Raw genomic sequence first — 25914 nt, 5'->3', positions numbered from 1 at the left:
TGGCGAGATAATAAGGAGGGTTCTTACAGAGAGTTCGGACATCAAGGGATCGCTGGTGGTCGGGACGAGGCAAGACACACTGGCACAAGACAAGGGGAAGACACGGACTAAATACACACAAAAGGGCGGGGACACAGGTGATGACAATTAGTGTCGATTACGCAGGTGCACACAATCGGGATCAGGGAAGACAAGACAACCAAACACCGAGGAAGAAAACACGAACTGAAACGGAAGGGATGACAAAATAAAACCGGAAGTAAAGTTACGACAATTGACGAGACAAAAAACTGAAAAAATAACGTGACCGCATGACAGCCTCTTGACTTTTAAAATGTAGAAGGGCCATTTTTTTTAAGAGAAAATATCTGTCCTGCGTCTCGTCCGCTTTTTTTTAACGACTGATCTGTGATGGGTAGAGAGCCTTTTCCTTTTAACGCTCCTTTTTCTCCGCCCACCAGGATGGAGCCCCCCACGTGACAATACAGCTAGCCCGGAACCTTGTTGATCGGGGCCTTGTTTCTGGTGTATTCTTTGAATGACGCGCCCTGCTACATCCGTTGCTATGTTTTTAGCGGCGGCTTGAAGATGCGGCTTCGCCAAGTTAAACCCGTTTTTGAACATAGGCATCACGAAACGGAATAATTTTGCAAAAATAGACCCTAGGCCACGCCCATATTGCACCGGCGATCCTGCAAAACCTTGGAAATTCCCGCCAACTTGTGTTTCATAATAATCAACAAAACGATACAAGTCGGGGTGCATTGACGATGTCGTAATTGTTTTTTTTTTAATTTATTTATTATTATTTCGATCTAAAATGCAGAATGAGAGTGACCTTCCCGTATTCGAAATCTATCGGATTGTTCTGGTCTGTTCGCAGGTAAACCGAAATGGTTTCAATATGGCTTCTGCACACATCTATAATAGTAAACAGGATTAAAAGTTTTGTTTATAACGTCGCCATAGTTACCCTCAAGAGGTAGGGTTCTAAGCAATGGAGCGTAGGCGTCACCAGAGAATAAGTCAATGCGGCAAGCTTTGATGTCTATTCATATGCAAATGAGTTAGGAGGTCCATCCATCCATCCATTTTCTGAACCGCTTAGTCCCCACGGGGGTCGCGGGCGTGCTGGAGCCTATCCCAGCCGTCATCGGGCAGTAGGCGGGGGACACCCTGAACCGGTTGCCAGCCAATCGCAGGGCACACAGAGACAGACAACCAATCGCACTCACACTCACACTTAGGGACAATTTGGAGTCTTCAATCGGCCTACCAAACATGTTTTTGGAATGTGGGAGGAAACCAGAGTGCCCGGAGAAAACCCACGCGGGCCCGGGGAGAACATGCAAACTCCACACAGGGAGGGCCGGAGGTGGAATCGAACCCGCACCCTCCTAACTGTGAGGCGGACGTGCTACCCAGTGCGCCACCGAGCCGCCCAACCAAAATGACCTATTGATGTTAAGATTTATGGCTTTTTTTTTTATTGGGGGTCATAAATCACCCTTGGGGGCATCAAGATGGCGCCAGTCATGACGGCGCCATCTTTGACTGTCGCCATTTTGGTTTGCTGGCGCCATTTTTAAGATGTGGATATGTATGGGCATGTATTTTTATGAATCAAGACAGGTGCAGCACCTGAGCTAGCTTTGCTAACAGCCCTCTGAGCTACCTTTGCTTCCGGCCCGTACGTGTGAGCTTGAAGAGAGCCTTTCTGTTGAGAAGAGGAAGAGGAGGAGGGGGTTAGAGAGGCGTCATTAGAGGTGGCAAAGTCATTAGAGGTGGCAAAGTTGGCTTCAAGAGAGTTGCATATAATTTGAGAAACAATAGCTCAGCCAAAGTTATCTGAAAGCGGGAGACGCATGTAATTTGGTAAACATTGCTTTAGAGGATCAAGGGGGTTTTGGAGGATCAAGGGGGGTTTTGTTGAGAAAATCACACGGCTACAAGTCGCAAGGTGTTGGTGCATAATTTGACAAACAATACTGGGTCCGACGATATGAGAAAGACCTCTTTGATGCGTCATCAACAAGCGGCCAAAGTTATCCGATTTCGTGCGACACGTGAGCTCATAGGCGTGGTCTTATCCCCGCCGAATTTAAAGTTTGGTGTGGACGAGCATCATTTTGGAGAAGACAAGACAAGACAACCCATCGCTCGGACCAACGGGGGTCGAAGCGCGTCAAAAAGCTGTTTTCGAGAATGGTTAAAGGTAAGTCATTTTACTACATTTCTCACAATAATAATAACAAATAATAATAATGATAAATAATAATAATAGGTTATTTTATAAAACAAGATGTATTGTTTACAGACAACATCGTTTTTGCCGATGTCCACGCATCTTTTGACGACGATTTTAGCGACGTTTACCTAACACAATCAGACTACGGTGAGTCAATCGCGCATCTAAGATAGTTCATATAGAGGGTATTAGTTGCTGATTTTATTTTTTGTATGCGTCAGATCTCCTGGCCGCTGCCACTAGAAAAAACAATCGGCCGACACAAGCTGCCTCCGACCGCCATATTGGAGCAGTCGAAACGTCCGACCGCCATATTGGAGCAGTCGAAACGTCAGCGCCAGCGCGACCGGCGGCATCAGAGTCACGTGCTACTGTTGAAGCCAATCCAATCTCAACCCGCACCGTTCAGCCGGAATCAGCGACGGACTCAGAACTAGTTGAAGCTCTGTCTACTTACGAGGGCTTGAAGCATCATCAAGAGTCGACAAACAAAGTTAGAAGCATTTCCTTCTATGTTATCATTCGACTTGCTATTTTTGATAATATAAAGGGTTAACCGTTTTTTTTGTTTTTTTATAGCCACTTCCAGGTGAGCGTCGTGACACGAGAGACAGGAAGAGGCGGGGGAGGAGGAGAGGGCACCCCTTCTACAACACGCACCACTCAACCAGCAGGGGGTCTCTAAAGTGTCGTGGTAACTGTGTCTACAAAAGACGGTTACAAGAGTGTTTTAAGATTATACGTGCTCTTACAGATTTAGCCGAATCAAAATAGGTTTGTGTTGTTTCTGTTGTGTTTTGTAAAAGAAAATATAATGGATCATCCAAACCTTACGTCAACGGAGTCAGATTTCTTAGCAAACATTTCTGAAATAGATTTACCGTCATTTAGCGGGCCAAGCCAAAGAAGTGACACACCAGAGCTAGATTTATCAAACGTTAACAATACGTCTACGAGTCAAATAACAGATTTGCTCAACAATGTGACCGCGGCTTTGTCAGAGGGGGAGAGACCAGACAGTCCTGCTATTCTCACTCATTTACAGGCTGTCATAGATGAATTGAACAATCAGAGTATGAATGAAGGTCGACAGAGTCCGACACAAATCCCGTCACAATTGCTAAACATGATAGCGGAATTAAACAACCAAGCTAATGGCAACAACGGGCGTATCAGTCCTGACATTCCTGTGCAGTTGCTAAACATGATCCAAAATCTAAATACACAGCCTCTGGTTGACCCGTTGACCGCTAACACTGTCGATTCATCATCGTTTGCTGTTGACGATGTTCAGCCGATATTTCAGCCTAACAACTGCTCTGTTATAATTGATCACGAAATAGACGTTATTGACAACAACACACCAGCATTTCAACACACGCCCCAGCAATCTAACAACGGTTCTGTATTAGCTGACCAACACGGCGGTTCTATTGTAATCAATAGGCCACATTTCAATAATGTAGAGGTAAGGCGACGGTTAAATATACCATCGCAACAGAACATTAATGATTTTGCAACCTTCTACCTCCAGATTGAAGATAAAATAGATGATGTCATGCAAGAGGTAGCTAGCAGGGCACAAACAGGTGATGTAATTCAGATAGAGCTTGCGGCTGGTAACGATAGAGCTCACATCTACCAGCAAACTAGTGATATAAACTCTATCAGAGATAATGTATCAAACTTGCTTGAACGTTTAGCCCAATCAAACACAGAGCTTCTGGCTGATGAGGGCTTAGAGCTCATTGTACAAATAGTCACACCATTGCGTGGTGGCGGTGGAATGCGTCGAAGGCTGTTGAACACTACCAACAGAGAGATTTTGAGGTTGAAAAAACGACACCTATACATACCTCGTAATACAGACAATAAATTGTGTTTCGCTCTCTCACTAACCTATCTGCTAAATGACACACTCACGACAAAACAGGCCACAAGACAAGCGCGGCTCTTACATGAGAGTGTAGGATTGGATTGTCAAACACCTGTGAGTCTGGGCGATGTCCATAAATTTGAGAAAGTCCTCAAACGGAAAATAACTGTAATGTATCGAAAAGAGGACTGCCGCCCCATGACCTTTTTCGACACGCGTTACCCCAAAACAGATAACGATACCTTATTTGTCTTAAATCTTGAGGGCCATTTTTACGGCGTGAAAGCGATTGAGGCCTTTGTCGGCCACGCATTTTTTTGCAGGCATTGTTACAAAGGGCATGAGAATTGGCAACAGCACCATTGTGAAGGACACTGTGGCGTTTGTCTTGATCCATGCTGTAAACAGCGAGGGTTTAAACCCGTCATCTGCCCCGACTGTGACAAATCTTGTCGTAATGAGGAATGCTTTATCAAACATAAAGAGTCTCGATCAATGAATCGTGTGAGCAACTGCACTTCATACAAAAAATGCTTAGAGTGTGGTCTTCACTATTATGTGAAAGCTGATGGTACCGGTGCTAAACATCGCTGCCCCGTTAAAAAATGCGCAGTGTGTGATGAGATCATAAATCAAGATGACGCCTTGTTGAACCCTCACATGTGCTACATTCAGCCCATCAAACCTCAGCCACCGTGCAAAAATGTAGTCTACTACGATTTCGAAACTTATGTAGATTCAGACGGTTTACACAAACCTTTTCTCATCTGTTGCGAATCAAATAATGGACTGGCGAAGCATTGGTATGGCACAGATTGTGTTGATGAATTTCTCAGATTTTTCCGAAGGCCACGGTTTAAACAAACTACGTTTGTTGCACATAATGCGAGAGGTTTTGATTCATACATACTGATAAGGAGAATGCTTGAATTAGGTCTCAAACTCGACATTCTGATGCAAGGGAGTAAAGTTCTATCATTTGTCGATTTAGACACAAAATCTCGATTCATAGACTCTCTCTCATTCTTGACGATGCCTCTAAGCGCAATGCCTAAGGCCCTGGGGTTTGAAGACAAATCAAAGGGTTACTTCCCACACAAATTCAGCTCTTTAGAGCATCTAAACTACGTAGGGTCTCACCCTGACCCCACGTACTACGGCACCGAGCGAATGTCACCCTCCCAACGATCAAAGTTTGACGAGTGGTATGCCAAAGAAGCTAGCAATGTGTTTGATTTTGCTAAACAGGCAATAGCCTACTGCGAGAATGATGTTGATCTGTTAATGCAAGGGTGTGAAAAATTCAGGAGTGAGTTTTTTGAGGCCACCGGAACAGATCCATTCAATGCGGTAACAATTGCGTCGGCGTGCATGAAAGTTTTTCGAGCTAATTTTCTGACTCCTCAAACACTAGCCATTACACCATCAGACAACTATATGCGTCAGTACAAAGCTTTCTCGCACGATTCTATTCAGTACATGCAATGGATCATGCACAGCCAAAATATCCAAATTAGACATGCGTTGAACGGTGGTGAAGTTAGGATAGACAACTACTGTGTAGATGGTTATTGTGAAATCGGGGGCGTAAAAATAGTGTTTGAGTATTTTGGTTGTTATCACCACGGCTGCGCAGAATGCTTCGACCTCTCTAAAATATGCCCGACAACCAAACGCCCTTTTCAGGAGAGGTTTGATAAAACACAAAAGAAAATTCAGGATCTACAGCTTAGACAGGATGTGTACCTTGTAATTATGTGGGAGCATGAATGGTTGCAAATGAAAAAGATGGACATAGAGGTGAAGGAATTCCTTAAAAAAAACAAATTTCCTACACCGCTCAAACCGAGGCAGGCTCTTTTTGGGGGCCGAACAAACGCATTCGTTTTAAAATACACGGCAGAGCCAGACGAGCGTGTGTTGTATGTTGATGTGACATCATTATATCCTTTCATCAACAGTACAGCCACATACCCAATCGATCATCCAACGATTATCCACGGTGATTTTAAAGACCCTAGGTCGTATTTTGGTTTCATCAGCGCCACAGTCAACCCACCCCGTGGTTTATATTTTCCCGTTCTACCGTTCAAAACAGCTAAAGGTAAACTCGTCTTCACACTGTGCCGCACATGTGCCGAGTGTAACAACCAGCAGACGGCTTGTACACATAGTGATGAGCAAAGATCGTTAACAGGTGTTTGGACAACCCCTGAATTTGTTAAGGCACTCGATCTCGGGTACACGGTTGCGGAAATTACAGAAGTGTGGCATTACACAAGAACGAGCGACACAATTTTCCGTGATTACATGCGAACATTTCTAAAAGGTAAACAAGAATCTTCAGGTTATCCGCCTCACGTGGTCAACCAGGCTGACAGAGAAAGATACATAGAAGGGTATGCCATTCATCAGGGTATCCAACTCGATCCTTCCAAAATTGCTGTAAACCCTGGCAAAAGGCAAGTGTCAAAACTCTGTCTTAACAATCTGTGGGGAAAACTCGCGCAACGTGACAACATGACAAACGCAAAAATTGTGACAAAATCAGAGGATTTTTTTGAACTTTTGTTTTCAGGTCTGTACAATGTGAAATTCTTCCATTTTATCAATGAGAAGCTCTCAATTGTGCAGTATTGTATCAACATAAACAACGAGATCCCCGCCTCAAAAACATCAAACGTGGCTGCAGCGTGTTTCACAACAGCCTATGCACGCCTAAAAATGTACAGCTATTTAGAAATTTTACAGAGGCGTGTCCTTTACACAGATACAGACAGCCTCGTGTACACTGTGAAGCCAGGTGAAAGTGTTCTCCCGCTAGGTGATTATCTGGGTGATTTGACAGATGAGCTTTCGAACGACAGCATTTTAGAATTTGTCTCAGCCGGCCCCAAAACATACGCTTATAAAACACGAGGGTCATCTCAGACTGTCATGAAGGTAAAGGGTATCACACAAAATCACGAAAGCGGTCAGAGCATCAATCTCGACAGCATGCTCAGTTTGGTTCAAGGCTACCTCGATACAGCAGGTGCGACCTCAGATGTGCTTTACGCGCCCCAGCATAATATCGTTCGCGATAAGAGAGGGTTTCATCTCAGAAACGTGTCATTTTCCAAGCGGCTTCGTGTGGTGTATGATAAAAGAAGGCTGCTAGAGCGAGGCACCACTGAACCGTTTGGCTACTGATATTTCTATCTATCCATACGTGTGTCTGTGTGTGGAAATGGCTTTTAATCAGATTGAATTCGACCCCAGATTAGAACTCCCTTTTTCATCTCTAGTAGCAGGGCCTTCGGGTTGTGGCAAGACTTTCTTTGTAAAAAATGTATTGCAAAATCCTGAACATGTTCTGAGAAAAAAACCTGATAATATTGTCTGGGTTTATACTTCATACCAGCCAATGTACGATGAGCTCAAAAACCTGAATAAAGACATTGTTTTTATCAAGGGGCTGCCTGAATCTTTTGACGACGAGAAGCTGTTCCCGCCACAGCAGCACCATCTGTTGATTCTGGATGACGTCATCTTCCAAGCTTCGGATAACCCTGAAGTGGTTCGAATATTCACCCAATATAGACATCATAAAAATTTAAGCGTTATAATGCTAACGCAGAATGTATTCCATCAGGGGAAATTTAGCCGGACTATTAGTTTGAACAGTAATTATTTGATTTTGTTCAAAAACCCCCGCGATAAACTGCAGGTGAGTGTCCTGGCGAATCAAATTTCTCCCAGCAACCGGAAGTTTTTCCTGGAATGCTTTGAAGATGCTACAAGAGAGCCGCATGGGTATTTACTGGTAGATTTGACACCTTCATGCCCAGAACAATATAGACTACGTACAGGTGTACTACATAACCAGTGGCCTGTCGTTTATATACCCAAACAATAAAACGATGACGAAGCTTTTAAAAACAAACGCACCGTTACTCAAATCTCTGTTTACATCCAAGCCGGCCAAACGTAAGCATTTGCTACTCAGAGGCCCCAGTAGTTTGGTGAAAGCATTATGTGAGATTGCTCTAAATCTTCTTAAAGGACATGTACCCTTAAAATCAAAACTTTACAAGAGACTTAAAAAGCAAAAGAAAAATATCCGCTTTTTGGCTGATAAGAAAAATACTTTGAAGAAGAAAAGAGCTGTGTTAGTTCAGAAAGGTGGTTTTATTTTACCGTTACTGGCCGCTTTCGCACCTGTTCTCGGGAGTGTCATTAGTGGCTTTATGAACAAAGCATAAAATGAGTTTGAAAACGGCTCAGAAAATGTTCCTGATTTCGCCTTATCAGCCCGAGAGGCTGAATCGACCAGCGCCGACCATCCGTGATACAGCAGAGCATTCTTTGGATGAAGAGATGAAACAGGTTTTGGATAATAAAAATTTAAATCAATATGAAAAGATCAAAATTTATCAGACCTTAATGCAGCGTTACTTGGGGTTGGTCAAACAAAAAGACTCCGAGCAAATTCCTATTACAATTCGCCACGAAGACAATGAGAGGGGTGAAATAAAGGCCGCTGATGAGAGCGCAACTGATGATATTCTGGACGCCATAGGTCCACGTTTCCGACGCAATGCCAGCTATGTGCTGAAAAGACTATCGGCAGAAGATGTAAGCTGGACGCCGTTAAGTGAATTTGTTTTTAGAGGAAAAACTATCAAAGGCTCCCATATGAGCGATCTGTTGAGACATTTGTGTACGAGTGGGAAAAAAATCAACGAGAAGCCGGTAGGATGGAGTGAATTTCTCCGAACGCTAGCACGGTTAAACTTGCCGGAAACAAGCATCTCCAACCCCTTGGCTCGCGCAGATTTTAAACGTTTAAAATACGCTACAGGTGAAGATGGGGATGTTTCTTATGTAGAAGATGTAAACATGATGAATAAAAAAAAAAGAAAGAGGACATCACCGGTAGTAAAATGGGTTAGTTATTAGATGACACTATTGTTGTTAGTGGAAAAAACAACGCATGACTCTGTAACTCTCTTTAACAATGTTTATTGAATAAAAGAGATTTTATAAAACATTAACATGGTTTCAGACAATGACATTTTTTAAATTTATGCAACGAACATGATGTTTGCCCGCCGCACATCCGGTCTGGTCTTCGACATTTTTTGACAAACTCTCTAACCATCGCGTCGTTATGGAGAGGGTCGGAATTGTAATGAGTCAGCACTTCACGATAAGTGTGCCCCCATCCGCGTTGGGTTAAATAATACACACAGTGTTGACCGCAGGTGTCTGTGAGCTCGTGCTGCAACTGCCCGTTCTGATAGTCGATCCGTTTAGAATGCTTCTTCAAAAATCTGTATATACTGGCCGGGTAGTACGACCCATTCGGTGGTAGCCCAAAAGGATCAAAGAATGTGGCCGAGCCGTCCGATTCTAAAGTCAAAGCGAGCCAGTGCTCTCCGGGTAAATGTCTTGGATGCGTATTGACTATGTAATGTTTCGGAGGCGTCTCTCTGACGTCACCTAGCTCATCCGATGCGAAAACGCCTCCAAATAAGGTTCTCTGCATCCGGGTCATAATCATGTCCAATTCACGGCCGTTCATAGCGTTAATAATAGTCCATCAATACTTCCCTCTTAGCATTAATCTCTATAAGCGAATCATAAACCGCATATACAATGAGTGTTGCTGTATGCGGTAATGGGGTTCTGAAGCGCAAATCGAGTCTCAGCACCCCGTTATTGATCGGCGTTAACGCGCCTGAGTCATCCACCTGACTTAAATTGAAAACAAAAAGTGAATAGCCCTGAGTAAAATCCTGTTGGTTTATACAGAGAGGTAAATCTTTTAGGAAACGCCCCGTTGCTGTGTATAAATTATGAAATTCACGTGTACATAGTCCAGCTTCGAAATTGGGCTGAAAAGGTTTGGCAGGTATTTGTCGACCTTCGTGGCTGAGAGCTAAATACTCTATGTTATAATGCAAAAAATTAAACGGGTTTAAATCTCTCCGTCCCATAAAACTGTTGTGGTTTACGAGAGCTAATACAATTTGCTTGGGGATGTGTCCGAGGAAGAGATTATCCTGCTGACAGATTCTACAGTTTTGCGGGATACTGAAGGTTTTCATGTTTACGCGACTGACGGGATAGAGAGCATTACCTTTTTGTAATGCGGCGGCGTGACCTATAGCTACAGCCGGTGAGATTGATACTTTTTTCACAAACAGGGATGCTCCTAGTATTTTGAGACACGAATCACTGTCTGGAGCGCTCATGAGACAGAAATCATCAGAAGCTCTAGTTAACTTTAGACGCAGATCCACATTATTCAGTAGATGGCGTTCGGAAAAGAAAATATCTCCATGAAGCGGTCCCATAAGATGAAATTCACGTGAGCCTGCAATCTGTTGTGCGCGCCGCACAAAACCAGCGTTAGCCACGCCCTCTTCGAAAGAAATGGAGTCCATGCGCCCCCTAGAGTCTTTTGCGAACATTCCTGCTGTGAATTGTGACTCCAAAGAATCGTTTGAAAAGTTTAACAGCAGCTCGATGATGGATCTGTAGGCGTGCGTGGCGCTAGATTGTGAGATTAACCGTCCACCCAACGAAATATCTAATTGACTAAAAATTGTGTTTATAGGAAAATTCACGATGCCGACTTGTTCTTGCGGTGGAATATTTGTCCCATCCCTACGCGTCACCTTTGCACGGAGATGTAGTAAAGTGTCGGATAAATCTAAATATTTTGAGCCGTCCCCGGGTATATAAAATTCTATTGGGCCTTGGTCCACGATTGCTGTTAACGGTTGGAATTCGACATATGAGCTATCTTCTATGGAGAGTTGCGTCAGGGGCGCACTAAACAGATCCAAACTTGATAGCGCCGCCTCTTGACTTTTAAAATGTAGAAGGGCCATTTTTTAAGAGAAAATATCTGTCTTGCTTCTTCTCCGCTTTTTTCTGACAACTGGTCTGAGACGGGTGGAGGAGCGTCTTTTCCTTTTAACGCTTCTTTTTCTCCGCCCCCCAGGATGGATCGTCCCACGTGACAATACAGCAAGCCCGGAACCTTCTTGCTCGGGGCCCTGTTTCTGGTGGATTCTTTGAATGACGCGCCCCGCTACATCCGTTGCTATGTTTTTAGCGGCTGCTTGAAGATGCGGCTTCGCCAAGTTAAACCCGTTTTTAAACATAGGCATCACGAAACGAAATAATTTTGCAAAAATAGACCCAATCCCTCGTCCGTACTGCACAGGGCTTCCCGAAAAACCGGCTTGAAAAGAGCCCCCCACTTGTGTTTCATAATAATCAACAAAACGATACAAGTCGGGATGCATTGACGATGACGTCTTTTTTTTTTTTTTTTTTTTTTTTTTTTTTTTTTTTTAAATTTATTATTATTTAGATCTAAAATGCAGAGTGAGAATAACCTTCCCGTATTCGAAATCTATCGGGTTGTTCTGGTCTGTTCGTAGGTAAACCGAAATGGTTTCAATATGGCTTCTGCACACATCTAAATAGTAAACCGGATTAAAAGTTTTGTTTACAACTTCACCGTATCCGCCTTCCAGAGGCAGAGTTCGTAGCATGGGGGCGTACGCGTCACCAACTGTCTGATGATGTATGATGTCGGTGTAGATGAACATGAAATATGATCCGGCGCGTATATCGGCAGGATGTTGTGCGTTGACGCCTTCCGGTTTGAGTGACAACCAATTCTCTGGCGCCATTCCGATAATGTACGCCAGGGGGCTCTTGAACATAACTCTCAATCCTTCTTCGCCCGAAAACATGAACCTCTGTTTGTGCTGATCAAATCGGACGTCAATCTTTTTGTTACTCGCTTTAGTTAATAGAGTTTGAATGTCCAAAGCTAACGAGTCATAATTTTGATAAACACCTCCCCTTGTTTTGAGCAAATGTCGAATTTCTGATGAGTCGTCTTGGAACGTATCACCTCTAGGGGGCTGATTTTTAGGTTGTTTTAGGTAAAAGTTCCGTTTTTTCTCAGGAATGTTGGGTATTGTGTTGATGTAGGAAATCTCGCATAAACCGACCTCCCACGAGCCTTTTAAATCGATATGTTGAGCTAGTTCGGTTTTGAATTCTGTGAGCGTGTTTGAGCTAAAAAGATGCACACTTGCGTTTGACGCTAATGTGACGTAGAATTCTCTCTGGTGGTCACCCATCTTGTAATTTCCACAGAATGGCCGTTTTAGAGACCGTCAGATGGTTTTAATACTGTTTGTGGGTACCCAACTGTCGAATTTGGCTGGCCAGCCCACCCAGTGGACGAGGGACTCGCGTTTACCTGACACGGTGCGTGATTTAAGAATTTTCTGTATGCGAAAAATTTTATTTTTTTTAATTTTTACTTTTTGTAATTCCTCTTTGTAGAAGCTGCCTTCTACAGGCATACCATCCAAGTCCGATATTTTATAGACGGGAGGAACGCGGTGGAGACGCTGTCTTATTCTGAAAATTTCATCCGTGTAACTTTGTAAATAACCTTTTTCAAAATTCCCTTTTATTTTGGAAATTCGCACAGTGTCACCCGGTGCGAACCGGAACTTGCATCCCCGTTGAAAAGGATTTCTTGAGTAGAGGTTAGTGAAAACGATATTCTTATTCTCTTCGTTTACAGCGTTAGGTGTCATTTTTATACTGCTGTGAAAACTGTTGTTATAACTGACAATAAAATCCTGAATTACATCGACGTATCGTTGTGTGTTCTTAGCAGTGAAATACCTCCACATCCGCGTTTTTAACGTTTTGTTGAACCTTTCAATCGTTTGGGCTTTGGTGTCCGAGGCGGTGGAAAAATGTGTAATATTGTGCTTTCTCATTAATTTCTGGAAATGTTTGTTAAAAAACTCCACCCCTTTATCTGTTTGAAGGCGTAATGGTGAACCGCTAACTGTCAGGATATCTTCAAATGCTTTGGTGACCTGTGTACCAGTTTTCGCTTTCAGAACACGTACATATGCACGTTTCGAGAATATATCGATTGCGGTTAGTAAATATTTATATCCATCGTTGTAGCGTGCTAGTGATTGCATATCGCACAAATCTGCTTGGAATTGTCTCATAGGACCTCGAACAAAAACTTTATTTCTAGGAAAAGTTATTCTGGCTGGTTTGTGTAAAGTGTACGCATCCTGATCGGATAAAAAAGCTTTTACTTTTCTTATGTTAGTGTTTTTACAGCTATTAATCGCCTCCCTGTGCAGCCGTTTCTCGCCGCCAAAACTCGCTGGATTTTTAGCGCAATAGTAGAGTCTCTGAAGACACCTGTCGCCACCCATTGTTAGGTAAATTCTGATGGATATCAGATTGTGACGCTGTTAATAAAGCAAACAGGTCTGATATCTCGCGATTTTGAATAAACACAGAGAAACAGTCACTTTTACGGTCACAATAGTTTATTACAGAAAAAATCAAGCTACTTCTTAAAAAAAAACATTACTAATAAACACAAACAAGTGTAAAACATGGTAAAAAAAAAAAGTTTTTCTATAAATCCTAAGGTTTGACATAACGCATGAGTTTACAGAGCTTTTCGGCCTCGTCGACGCACTTAATAGAGATGAGCAATTCAAAGACCACGGCTGGAGCTTTATCCTCGGTGAAAGTGGCCACCAGCATCTCGGTTACGTCCATAAAGTTCTTATCTTGCAGCTTGTTTTCTGCCAGCTTTATGTTACCGCGGCGGCTCACCAGAGCGTTAACAAACTTTTTGAAGTTTTCCTTGGACAGGTCTTCCAGCGCGTCCATCACGAGGCCCTTTTTAGAGGGCATTATTTCAAATTTTTAGCGGGGGATTAAGTCGAGGTTAGTAAACGCACGAGATGAGAGGTTCGAACGCACTGTTGCTTTGGGCGGACTTCGCTCTCGATTTGGCTTTATTTATTTATTTTTTTTCTTACCTCTATGTGGGCGTGACTCTCGATTTGGCTTTTTTTTTTTTTTTTTTTTCCCCCCTCTCCCCCCAAAAACTATCAGGATTCTTAGCTGAAGACATCTCTCACCATTGAATAAACATAGAGAAACGGTCACAATAGTTTATTACAGAAAAAATCAAACTACTTCTTAAAAAACATTACTAATAAACACAAACAAGTGTAAAACATGGTAAAAAAAAGTTTTTCTATAAATCCTAAGGTTTGACATAACGCATGAATGAAGATAACATAGATGGTGTTACTTTGGACCCTATTAGAGTTTTAAACTTCTTTAGCTGCCCCCCTGTTAAATCTAAAAGTACTGTTAGGAAAGTCATCAATTGATTCCACATTTTTTTTACAAAACCTCCCATTGTGTTTTTCCAAACGTTCTAAATAATAGAGTGACTTCGTTGCGATTCAGAACAGAACCACCAGCTTCTTGTTTTATCGCACGGAGCCGTGTGAAGATCTTGCCTTCATGAGCTAGGTCATGTAGAATGGCAGAAACAGAATTGCGGATGTTTATAAGCGTTGCAGAGCTTTTAAAATAGAAAAATATTGTCGACAACGTGTGTAGCAAGTCAGCATTGCACAATTCACCCGTCACTGCTTCATAATTCGCATAGAAATAAAAGTTTCGATCCTCAACATATAGGCACGTATGATGCATTTGGCTAAGATCATCAAGAGCACATCCGTCACAGTTAGATTTAGCATGTTTCATTAAGGCATCATACAAAAGATGAACCAGCATCAGCTTCAGGCGTGTGTAGTCTTCAATCACCAACCATTTAAGAGGCTCTATTGTCATATTATACTCTGCGTCTTGTTGTGTGTTGATTCTCAAAGGTGCCGAGGTCATCGGAGTGTCAACGATCGTGTCGTCAGCCTCCGTGTCCATCTGTGTGTTGATTCTCAAAGGTGTCGAGGTCATCGGAGGAACGACCCCAAACTCAAGGACCATCGGAGTGCCAACGATCGTGTCGTCAGCCTCCGTGTCCATCTGTGTGTTGATTCTCGCAGGCGCCGGGGCCCTCGGAGGAACGGCCCCAAACTCAAGGGCCATCGTGTCGTCAACCTCCTCAAAATCAGCGGGCAGGTGCGATTCTGCCTCTCTGAGTAAGACTCTAATGTCGGTAGCAGACAAGCTTGGCAAATCCATACCATTTTCAGGATAGCGTGCGCAGGCGCCATCAAACAATTCAATGGCTCGTGACGTGGACCATGGTTCATGCTGCTCCTCCTGCTGCTGCTGCTGCTGCTGCTCCCCCGAGGTTTCAGGGGTTTCAAACACGTCGAAAGTTGATGACAAAGCTCCATAGAGAGAATCGGTTTGCAGATCGTCGAGTCGAATCGGGGAGGCGCATTCGTTCGGATCAGAAGGTGGCAGCGGAAGAATCTCAAATCTTTCAGCCCATGTCTCAGGCCCCACTGGCGTCGGTCTTGGCGACGCTAGGAAAGCTGTGTTCCCATCGTCAGCATCTGACTCTGCATCCGAGTTGTCAGGGGTTGACCAGAACGTGATCCCCGTAGGTGTAGAACGTGGTAAAAGTCTTCTGGCAAGCATTTTTTGGGCCATCTTCTTGCTCTTGTGTGTGCGTGTGTGAAAGAGACGATTGCAAGCCCGCTCTTATACAATTTAGATAGTTATGCTAATGACTATAACTCCACCTTCCTGTGACAGCAGGTGAGAAAAAGAGGGGGGTAGGAGGAGGAACAGAGTCTTGTGTGTTGAAGAGGGCCAGGGTTTAAACTTAATTTTTTAGTAAGGGTTAATCTAAAGCCAGTTTACGTTTCACTCCGACGACGTTTGTCCAGACACGGCTTGATAGAAAAAGCCTCGTAATACTCTCCCCATATGCTTGCATCGTTCCATACCATTCTGTCAACGGTATATTCAAAATTGTCTGGAAAAGGCCACATTCGCTGCTGAATGCTTCAAGTTTTAAAAACAAAAAATCCATTACCTCCCCTTCTTCTGACCCATCAACAGTTTGAGGAGAAACTTTCAGCCGGAAAAAACATCTCCCGCCGGCTGTGATTTTTGAAATCCAAGTTGCATTCAGCTCACCTTCTGACCCGTATTCATTGTGAAATTCAGTCAAAACCTCTGGCAGGAGTTGATTTAAAACACCCCAATCATTTGAGTTCAGAGTACCAAATGCGTGGGCCTGCACATAGTTGCTGTTGCTTGATCCAGAGCTCTCTTGGTTTCTCATAAAGAAAGACAACTCACCAGTCTCGTAAAAAAATTTAAATCCCCATTGAGTCTCTGGTGTTAGATACCAGCTCCGCTCAAGTTTTTCTGTAGGCCTTTGTTGCATACGTCTCAGATACATCTGTTTCTTCCTAGGGGCATCTAGCAAACCATCAGGGCCTCTGCGGCAAAGATGAATACTGACCGGCGTTTCTGCTATCATGATTTGAGCTTCAGGTTTGCAGTTTAGCACCACAGCTTTAGCTCTTTTTTCTATGAACTATCAGCCCGATACTCTCGCGTAAATATACGAACAACAAGTCCAGCCCCTCTCTCAAACCACACCTCTGTGTATCACGTGTTTGTTTTTTTTCATTTTTTAAATCAGGATATGTTTTAAACTTATACAACCTTCATAAAAAAAACAGACGCCTTCGTCTGTCTCCCTCCAAAGTTAAACGGTTCCACCTGGACCCAGTAATGCCGACTCCACTATTGTTTGTCAAATTACATTAGAGATAACTTGTGACTTGTAGCCGTGTGATTTTCTCAACAAAACCCCCCTTGATCCTCCAAAACCCCCTTGATCCTCTAAAGCAATGTTTACCAAATTACATGCGTCTCCCGCTTTCAGATAACTTTGGCTGAGCTATTGTTTCTCAAATTATATGCGACTCTCTTGAAGCCAACTTTGCCACCTCTAATGACTTTGCCACCTCTAATGACGCCTCTCTAACCCCCTCCTCCTCTTCCTCTTCTCAACAGAAAGGCTCTCTTCAAGCTCACACGTACGGGCCGGAAGCAAAGGTAGCTCAGAGGGCTGTTAGCAAAGCTAGCTCAGGTGCTGCACCTGTCTTGATTCATAAAAATACATGCCCATACATATCCACATCTTAAAAATGGCGCCAGCAAACCAAAATGGCGACAGTCAAAGATGGCGCCGTCATGACTGGCGCCATCTTGATGCCCCCAAGGGTGATTTATGACCCCCAATAAAAAAAAAGCCATAAATCTTAACATCAATAGGTCATAAAATTTTATGACCTCCTAACTCATTTGCATATGAATAGACATCAAAGCTTGCCGCATTGACTTATTCTCTGTCACCAACTGTCTGATGATGTATGACGTCAGTGTAGATGAACATGAAATATGATCCGGCTCGTCTGTCGGCAGGATGTTGTGCGTTTACGCCTTCCGGCTTGAGTGAGAGCCAATGTTCAGGATTCATTCCAACAATGTACGCCAGGGGGCTCTTGAACATAATTCTCAATCCTTCTTCACCCGAAAACATGAACCTCTGTTTATGTTGATCAAATTGGACGTCAATCTTTTTGTTACTCGCTTTAGTTAATAGAGTTTGAATGTCCAAAGCTAACGAGTCATGATTTTGATAAAGCCCTCTTTTAGTTTTGAGCATGGTCCGAACTTCTGACTCATCTTGAAACGTATCACCTCTCGGAAGTGGGAACTTAGGCTGTTTCAGATAGAAATTCCGTTTTTTCTCAGGAATGGTGGGTATTGAGTTGATGTATGAAATCTCACATAGACCAACCTCCCACAAACCTTTTAAATCGATATGTTGAGCCAGTTCCGTTTTAAATTCTGTGAGGCCGTTTGAGCTAAATAGATGCATACTAGCATTTGACGCTAATGTCACGTAGAATTCTCTCTGGCCTTCCCCTATGTTGTAATTTTTACAGAATGGCCGTTTTAAAGATCGTCAGATGTTTTTAATACTCTTTGTGGGTACTCAACTGTCGAATTTGGCTGGCCAGCCCACCCAGTGGACGAGTGACTTGCGTTTGCCTGACACGGTGCGTGATTTAAGAATTTTCTGTATGCGAAAATTTTTATTTTTTTTTATTTTTACTTTTTGTAATTCCGCTTCGTAAAAGCTGCCTTCCACAGGCATACCATCCAAGTCCGATATTTTATAGACGGGAGGAACGCGATGGAGATGTTGTCTTATTCTGAAAATTTCATCCGTGTAACTTTGTAAATAACCTTTTTCAAAATTGCCTTTTATTTTGGAAATTCTCACAGTTTCACCCGACGCGAACCGGAACTTGTCCCCCCGTCGGAAAGGATTTTTGGCGTACAGGTTGGTAAAAACAATATCTTTATTACCCTCGTTTACGGCATTTGTTGTCATTTTTATACTGCTGTGAAAACTGTCGTTATAACTGACAATAAAATCCTGAATTACATCCACGTATCGTTGTGTGTTCTTAGCTGAACATTCGTGATTTTAGAGTCCGGTTAAATCTTTCGATATTTTGCGCCTTGGTGTCAGATGCGGTGGAAAAATGTGTAATATTGTACTTTCTCATTAATTTCTGGAAATGTTTGTTAAAAAACTCCGCCCCTTTATCTGTTTGAAGGCGTAATGGTGAACCGCTAACTGATAGGATATCTTCAAATGCTTTGGTGACCTGCGTACCTGTTTTAGCTTTCAAAACGCGTACATATGCACGTTTTGAGAAAATATCGATTGCGGTTAGTAAATATTTATATCCATCGTTGTAGCGTGCTAGTGATTGCATATCGCATAAATCTGCTTGGAATTGTCTCATAGGACCTCGAACAAAAACTTTATTTCTAGGAAAAGTTATTCTGGCTGGTTTGTGTAAAGTGTAAGCATCTTGATCGGATAAAAAAGCTTTCACTTTTTTAATGTTAGTGTTTTTACAGCTAACAGCCGCTGTTCTGTGTAGGCGTGTCTCTCCCCCAAAACTAGCTGGATTCTTAGCACAATAATAGAGTCTCTGAAGACATCTATCGCCACCCATTGTTAGGTAAGTTCTGTTGGATATCAGAGTGTGACGCTGTTAATAAAACAAGCTATGATTTTAAATTGAATAAACACAGAGAAACAATCGCTTTTCCGGTCACAATAGTTTATTACAGAAAAAATCAAACTAGTTCTTAAAAAACATTACTAATAAACAGAAACAAGTATAAAACATGGTAAAAAAATGTTTTTCTATAAATCCTAAGGTTTAACATAACGCATGAATGAAGATAACATAGATGGTGTTACTTTGGACCCTATTAGAGTTTTAAACTTCTTTAGCTGCTCCCCTGTTAAATCTAGAAGTACTGTTAGGAAAGCCATCAATTGGCCCCACATTTTCTTCACAAAACCTCCCATTGTGTCTTTCCAAACGTTCTAAATAATAGAGCGACTTCGTTGCTACTCAGCACAGTGTCACGCGCCTCTTGTTTTATCGCACGGAGCCGTGTAAAGATCTTGCACTCGTGAGCTAGGTCATGTAGAATGGCAGAAACAGAATTGCGAATGTTTATAAGCGATGCAGCGGTTTTAAAATAGAAAAGCATTGTCGACAACGTGTGGAGGAAGTCAGCATTGCACAACTCAGCCGTCACTGCTTCGTAATTCACGTAGAAATAAAAGTTTCGATCCTCAACATACAGGCACGTATGATACATCTGGCTAAGATCATCAAGAGCACATCCGTCACACTTAAATTTAGCATGCTTAATTAACGCATCATACAAAAGATGCGCTAGCATAAGTTTAAGACGGGTATAATCTTCAATCACCAACCATTTAAGCGGCTCGACCCTCATATTATACTCTGAGCCCTGTTGTGTGTTGATTTTCCCAGGCGTCGACGTCACCGGAGGGACGACACCAAACTCAAGAGCCATCCGTGGTATGTTTCCAGCTGTGGGCGAGGTGTCATTGTCAGCGATCGTGTCGTCAGCCTCCTCAAAATCACCGGGGACCTCTGCCTCTGTCTCTTTGACCATGATTCTAATGTCAGCAGCAGACAAGCAGGGCAAATCCATGCCATTTTCAGGATAGCATGCGCAGGCGTCATCAAACAACTCGATAGCTCGTGACGATGACCACGGTTCATGCTGGTGAGGCCTCTGCTGCTGCTGCTCCTCCTGCTGCTCCTGCTGCCCCGTCGTGATTGCTAGGTTGTACCCCGAGGTTTCAGGGGTTTCAAACACGTCAAAAGTTGATGACAAAGCTCCATAGCGAGAATCGGGTTGCAGATCGTCGAAGCAGATCGGTGACATGCGTTTGTTCGGGTCGGGTGTAGGCAGTGGAAGAATCTCAAACCTTTCCGCCCTTGTCTCAGGCCCCCTGGCGTTGGTTCCGGTTGTTCAGCCACCGTGCTTGGCCGTGGCGCCTCGATGAAGGCTGTGTCCGCATCATCTGTCTCGGCATCAGAGTTGTCAGGGCTGGACCAGAATGTGATGCCCGGCTCATTGCCCATAGGTACAAAATGTGGTAAAAGTCTTCTGGCAAGCATTTTTTGAGCCATCTTCTTTCTCTCTTGTGCGTGCGTGTGTGAAAGAGGTGCCTGCAAGTCTGCTCTTATACATTTTAGATAGTTATGCTAATGACTACAACCCCACCTTTCTGTGTCTGCAGGTGAGAAAAAGAGGGAGGTCGGAGGGGGTAGGAGGAACAGAGTCTTGTGTGCTGTGGAGGGCCAGGGGTTTAAAGTTAATTTTTTAGTAAGGGTTAATCTAAAGTCAGTTTACGTTTCACCCCGACGACGTTTGTCCAGACACGGCTTGATAGAAAAAGTCCCGTAATACTCTCACCAAATGCTTGCATCCTTTCATACCATGTGGTCAATGGTATATTCAATATCGTCTGGAAAAGTCCGCATTCGCTGCTAAACACTTCTAGCGTTAGATACAATAGATCGATTAGCTCTCCATCTTCTGTCCCATCAACAGTTTGAGGAGAAACTTTAAACCGGAAAAAACATCTCCCGCCGGCTGTGATTTTTGAAATCCATGTTGCATTCAGCTCACCTTCTAACCCGTATTCATTGAGAAATTCAGACAAGACCTTTGGCAGGAGTTGATTTAAAACACCCCAGTCATTTGAGTTCAACGTACCATATGCACCGGCCTGCTCATAGTTGCTGTTGTTTGATCCTGAGCTCTCTTGGTTTCTCATAAAGAAAGACAACTCACCAGTCTCGTAAAAAATTTTAAATCCCCATAGAGTCTCTGGTGTTAGATGCCAGCTCCGCTCAAGTTTTTCTGTAGGCCTTTGTTGCATACGCCTTAGATACATTTGTTTCTTCCTAGGGGCATCTAGCAAACCATCGGGGCCTCTGCGGCAAAGATGGATACTGACCGGCGTTTCTGCTATCATGATTTGAGCTTCAGGTTTGCAGTTTAACACCACAGCTTTAGCTTAGCTCTTTTCTATGAACTATCAGCACAATACTCTGGCGCAATATATGCACAACAGGTCCAGCCCCCTCTCTCAAACCACACCTCTGTGTATCACGTGTTTTTTTTTTTTTTGTTTTTTTTTAATCAGGATATGTTTTAAACTTAGACAGCCTTCATAAAAACAGAGGCCTTCGTCTGTCTCCCTCCAAAATTAAACGATTCCAACAGTCTCTAGCTCATCAGATATCTTTGGCCCCAGTCAGTATTGTTTCTCAAATTATGCATCAACACCTTGATTTTTTTCGCACCATGCTGACGACACTTCAATGATTTTCTCAACAAAACCCCCTTGATCCTCTAAACTATTGTTTGCCAAATTACATGCGTCTCGCTTTCAGACAACTTTGGCTAAACTATTGTTTCTCAAATTATATGCGACTCTCGTCCAGACAACTTTGGCACCAATAATGACGACTCTCACGACCCCACACTGACACAAACACCCCTCCCCTTCGCCTTCTCAACAAAACGGGCCCTTCAACCCACACGCGCGGGCTGGTAGCAAAGCTAGCTCAGAGGGGTGGTAGCAAAGCTAGCTCAGATGCTACGCCTGTCTTGATTCATAAAAATACATGCCCATACATATCCACATCTTAAAAATGGCGCCAGCAAACCAAAATGGCGACAGTCAAAGATGGCGCCGTCACGACTGGCGCCATCTTGATGCACCCAACCCCGCCACAATTCAAAAGGGGGTGATTTATGATACCATAACAAGTCATAAAAAGGTCATAAAATTTTATGACCCCTAACTCATTTGCATATGAATAGACATCAAGGCCTAGTGCCTTCTTCTATTCTCTCTCTCCACCTCCACCTTCACCAAAGGAAAAACCACACCACTGTCACACACTACTTTCCCACTGCAAAAAATTCATGTCCACACCTCTTTTAGAGTATCCACCACCGTCTATCGATCTCATGCACAATTAATCAATCATAATAACCTCATAAATATCCCACTAAACCTTAGCCCAAAACTACATGCCTCTGGAGCTCGCTCCCAGCCCATCACGCAATCTTATTCCAGTCAAACAGATGCCGGCACCCAATCTTGCACCTATAATAACGTACAAATGACAAAACGGAAAAATAAGAATCACATAAAACAAATTCAAACCATATCCCAATTAAGCAATATTAAAGGTTTTAATATATGCCACCTTAATGCAAGAAGCATCACATCAAAGCTTGATGAAATGAAAATACTCACTGAACAAGGCAAACCACATCTTCTCATCATGACAGAATCGTGGCTTTCTCCTATCACACCAGACTCGTTTATCTCCATAGACAATTATCAACTACACAGAAGAGACCGGCCAAATAAACCTGGCGGTGGTATTCTATTACTAGTAAATAAATCATATGCACACACAGTAACCCCAATCACAACAGAAACTGAAACAATGCAACTGGTCATCAGCTTTACCAACCAACATGCAATCACAGTTATTGCCAGTTACAGGCCGCCAAACACAAACCCCACAGATTATATTAAAAATCTATCCAATATTATAAAAAATATAAAAACAAAGGAATATATCATAACTTAGAACTCAGACTACAAAGACAAATCATCCAAACCTCTAAAAAGCATGGCAGAAAAATTAGGACTCCACCAACTGATAAAAGAACCGACTCGAATATGTCACACTCGCAGCTCTATTCTCGATCTCATCTTCACTGTCACGTCTCGTCCCCAACTGCTCCGCTGTGTGTCTGTTGTCTTGGTTTCTGTCTGTGTGCTCGCCCCTCCCCTCCTGTGTGCCCATGATCAGTGTGATTATTCCCACCTGCCTCTCGTTACCTGTCATGTATATAAGTCCTGTCTGCCCCTCACTTCCTGTCGGATCACTGGTTGCTGTCGTTCGGTGTTGTCGTACTGTCTTGATGCCGTCATGCCCTGCTGTCTTCTTGTTTCACGTCCCGGTCAGTCAGTCAAGTTATTGTTTGTTAAGTCATGTCAGTTTGCCTTTTGAGTTGCTTCAATAAACCCTGGTCCAAGCTGCACTTGGTCGTCCTGCTCCATGCTCCACCCGACCGTGACACTTCACCAATCAACCCGCAAAATATAGCACATCAGGAGTCATCCACATAGCCGTATAAGACCATTCTCTCATATACACAGTTAGAAAAAAAACAGACACCTCGGAAAAATCATCAACAGTGCACTATTTCAAATATACCAAGATCTAAGCTACCACAGTATGAAACAGAAATAAAGTATATTGATTGGAGCAGTCAACTACCACTCACCGACCCAGAGCAAATCTTAGCAGATTTCCAGAATCGTATAGAAGCCATACGGAAAAAATACACTACTATGAGAAAACTCAGTCTACGACAGAATAAATTACCATGGATAAACTCAGATATTCTCAATGTAATCGCACAGAAAACCACTGCACTGAAATTGTATTGGTCAATAAAAACTATTGAAAATAAAACAGCTCTCACACATCTAAGAAATAAATGCACCTTAGAGATAAGTAAGGCTAAAAACACTTACTTCCAGAAGCAATTCACTCAGGCCGCCACGAACCCCAAAATCCTCTGGCAGACACTAAAATCCATCACTGGGCAAACATCTGGAGGGGGACCCGGTGGCGGGGGACCACCAGGGGGACCACCCGGAGGACCACTCGGGGGACCACCCAGCGGACCACCTGGGGGACCACCCGGAAACCATCTGGTGGGGGACCCGGTGGAGGTGGACCTGGTGGAGGGGGACCCGGGGGATCACCAGGGGGACCACCCGGAGGACCACCCGGGGGACAACCAGGGGGACCACCCGAAGGACCATCAGGGGGACCACCAGGAGGATCACCCAGGGGACCACCAGGGGCACCACCAGGAGGACCACCAGGGGGACCACCAGGAGGACTACCCGGGGAACCACCTGGGGGACCACCTGGGGGACCACCAGGACCAGAAGGTCCGCCAGGACCACAAGGTCCACCAGGACCACAAGGTTCACCAGGACCAAATGGCTCATCAGGTCCAGAGGGTCCACCAGGGCCAGAGGGTCCACAGGGACCAAATGGACCATCCGGCCCACAAGGGCCAGCCGGTCCGCAGGGATCAGCTGGTCCACAGGGACCAACTGGCCCCCCTGGTCCCAGCGGACCACCTGGGACAGTGGGTGCGCCTTGTCCTCCGGGATCAGCTGGACCAGGACCAGCTGGTCCAGCTGGTCCACCAGGACCACCTGGACCAGCAGGCCCACCAGGACCACCATGTAATACATGTCCTCCAGGACCACCTGGACCACCCGGGCTACCACTATTTGGTCCATATTGGCCACCACCACCCTGGCTAATTGGGCCACCAAAACCTTGTCCATATGGGCAGCATGTGCCACCATACTAAGCAGCACCATCCCCATGGACTGATCCATAATAAAAAAAAACAGATCCACCCAGAGCACCTGTTACTGAGAATGACAGGCAGTAATAATCTACCTTGCATTCCGAACCACCATTTAGACCACATTTTATTTCATATCACGTATTAACCACAGGGGCCAATAGCCAACCAGTGCAGTCACCTGTTACTCTGGATAAAAACCACCCACATGGACACCAATTTAATTTGGATACCAATGTATCAATGAAAGCATTTCACATAATAAAGATGATTTTTCTTCCAGTTTCGATGGTTGCATGTGACCTCAAATCAGACGCGCATGCGTATGCAATCAAACTGCAGTCGCCTGCTGTCTTGTAAACAATAATAATAATAACGCTAATAATATTATTACTAATAATGATAAAGTTAAGTTAAAGTTAAAGTCCCAATGATCGTCACACACACATCTGGGTGTGGTCAAATTTGTCCTTTGCATAGTAGCATAATAGGGAGGCATGGTGGCGCAATCGTTAGTACCTCCACCTCACAGTTCAGGGGTGTGGGGCTTGACTGCGGCTACAGCCTTCCTTAATTGCGAGCAATTGCATTAGGTCTTTGCGACTGATCACGATTAATTGCATGATACACAAAATCCACAAAAATCCAAATTAGTGTATTACACACTTTTTATTGTAATTGTCATATAAATTAAAGTGCCTGAACATCTACTGGGCTAAATTTGCAGTTAAATAAAACATTCTCTGTGAATCTCAATTTAAAGCAGAACAGGTTTATGTCTTTGTAATGAGCCTGTTGGCTGCTTCATCTGAGTCTGACTCTGAATAGGATGAGGGCTCAGTGGAGAACAGTGTTCGTCAATATAGAGCAGAGCCCACCATCGGTGCAGAGTCCAGTCTATTGGAGTGATTGTCCAAACATGCAGGTTCACACAGCAGGCAGGCCTGTTACGCACAGAAGTACTTAGCCACACCTGCGACATCCGTTCCCTGTGAAATGTTGTTTTCTCTTGCGAGCCATATTGTACAGAAGAAGAGAGCTACTTTATCACCTGGAAGTATTACCAATCTTCTATGTCTCA

General features: G+C 43.7%; 1 protein-coding gene and 1 long non-coding RNA gene across 3 annotated transcripts; both read left to right on the top strand.

The window, feature by feature from the left end:
* The first annotated feature begins 1470 nt into the window (after positions 1 to 1470).
* Positions 1471 to 7577, top strand: LOC125970550 (uncharacterized). 2 transcript variants are annotated; one of them, XR_011087010.1, is made up of 4 exons: positions 1471 to 2215; positions 2318 to 2395; positions 2470 to 2741; positions 2828 to 7577. It is a non-coding gene; the product is annotated as an uncharacterized lncRNA (long non-coding RNA). The 2 variants fall into 2 exon arrangements; XR_011087009.1 differs by having other exon boundaries at positions 1471 to 2395.
* A 16389-nt stretch (positions 7578 to 23966) lies between these two features.
* On the top strand, positions 23967 to 25115 carry LOC137840390 (cuticle collagen 2-like; the record flags this gene model as incomplete). The annotated part of the gene is made up of 1 exon (XM_068651178.1): positions 23967 to 25115. A coding segment is annotated over one exon (870 nt), but the record flags the coding sequence as incomplete, so codon positions are not given.
* Positions 25116 to 25914: the final 799 nt, after the last annotated feature.

This window comes from Syngnathus scovelli, chromosome 6 (genome assembly GCF_024217435.2).
Source record: "Syngnathus scovelli strain Florida chromosome 6, RoL_Ssco_1.2, whole genome shotgun sequence".
NCBI lineage: Eukaryota > Metazoa > Chordata > Actinopteri > Syngnathiformes > Syngnathidae > Syngnathus > Syngnathus scovelli.
The sequence above is the reverse complement of the archived record's forward strand: the minus strand, read 5'-3'. Positions and strand labels throughout refer to the sequence as shown.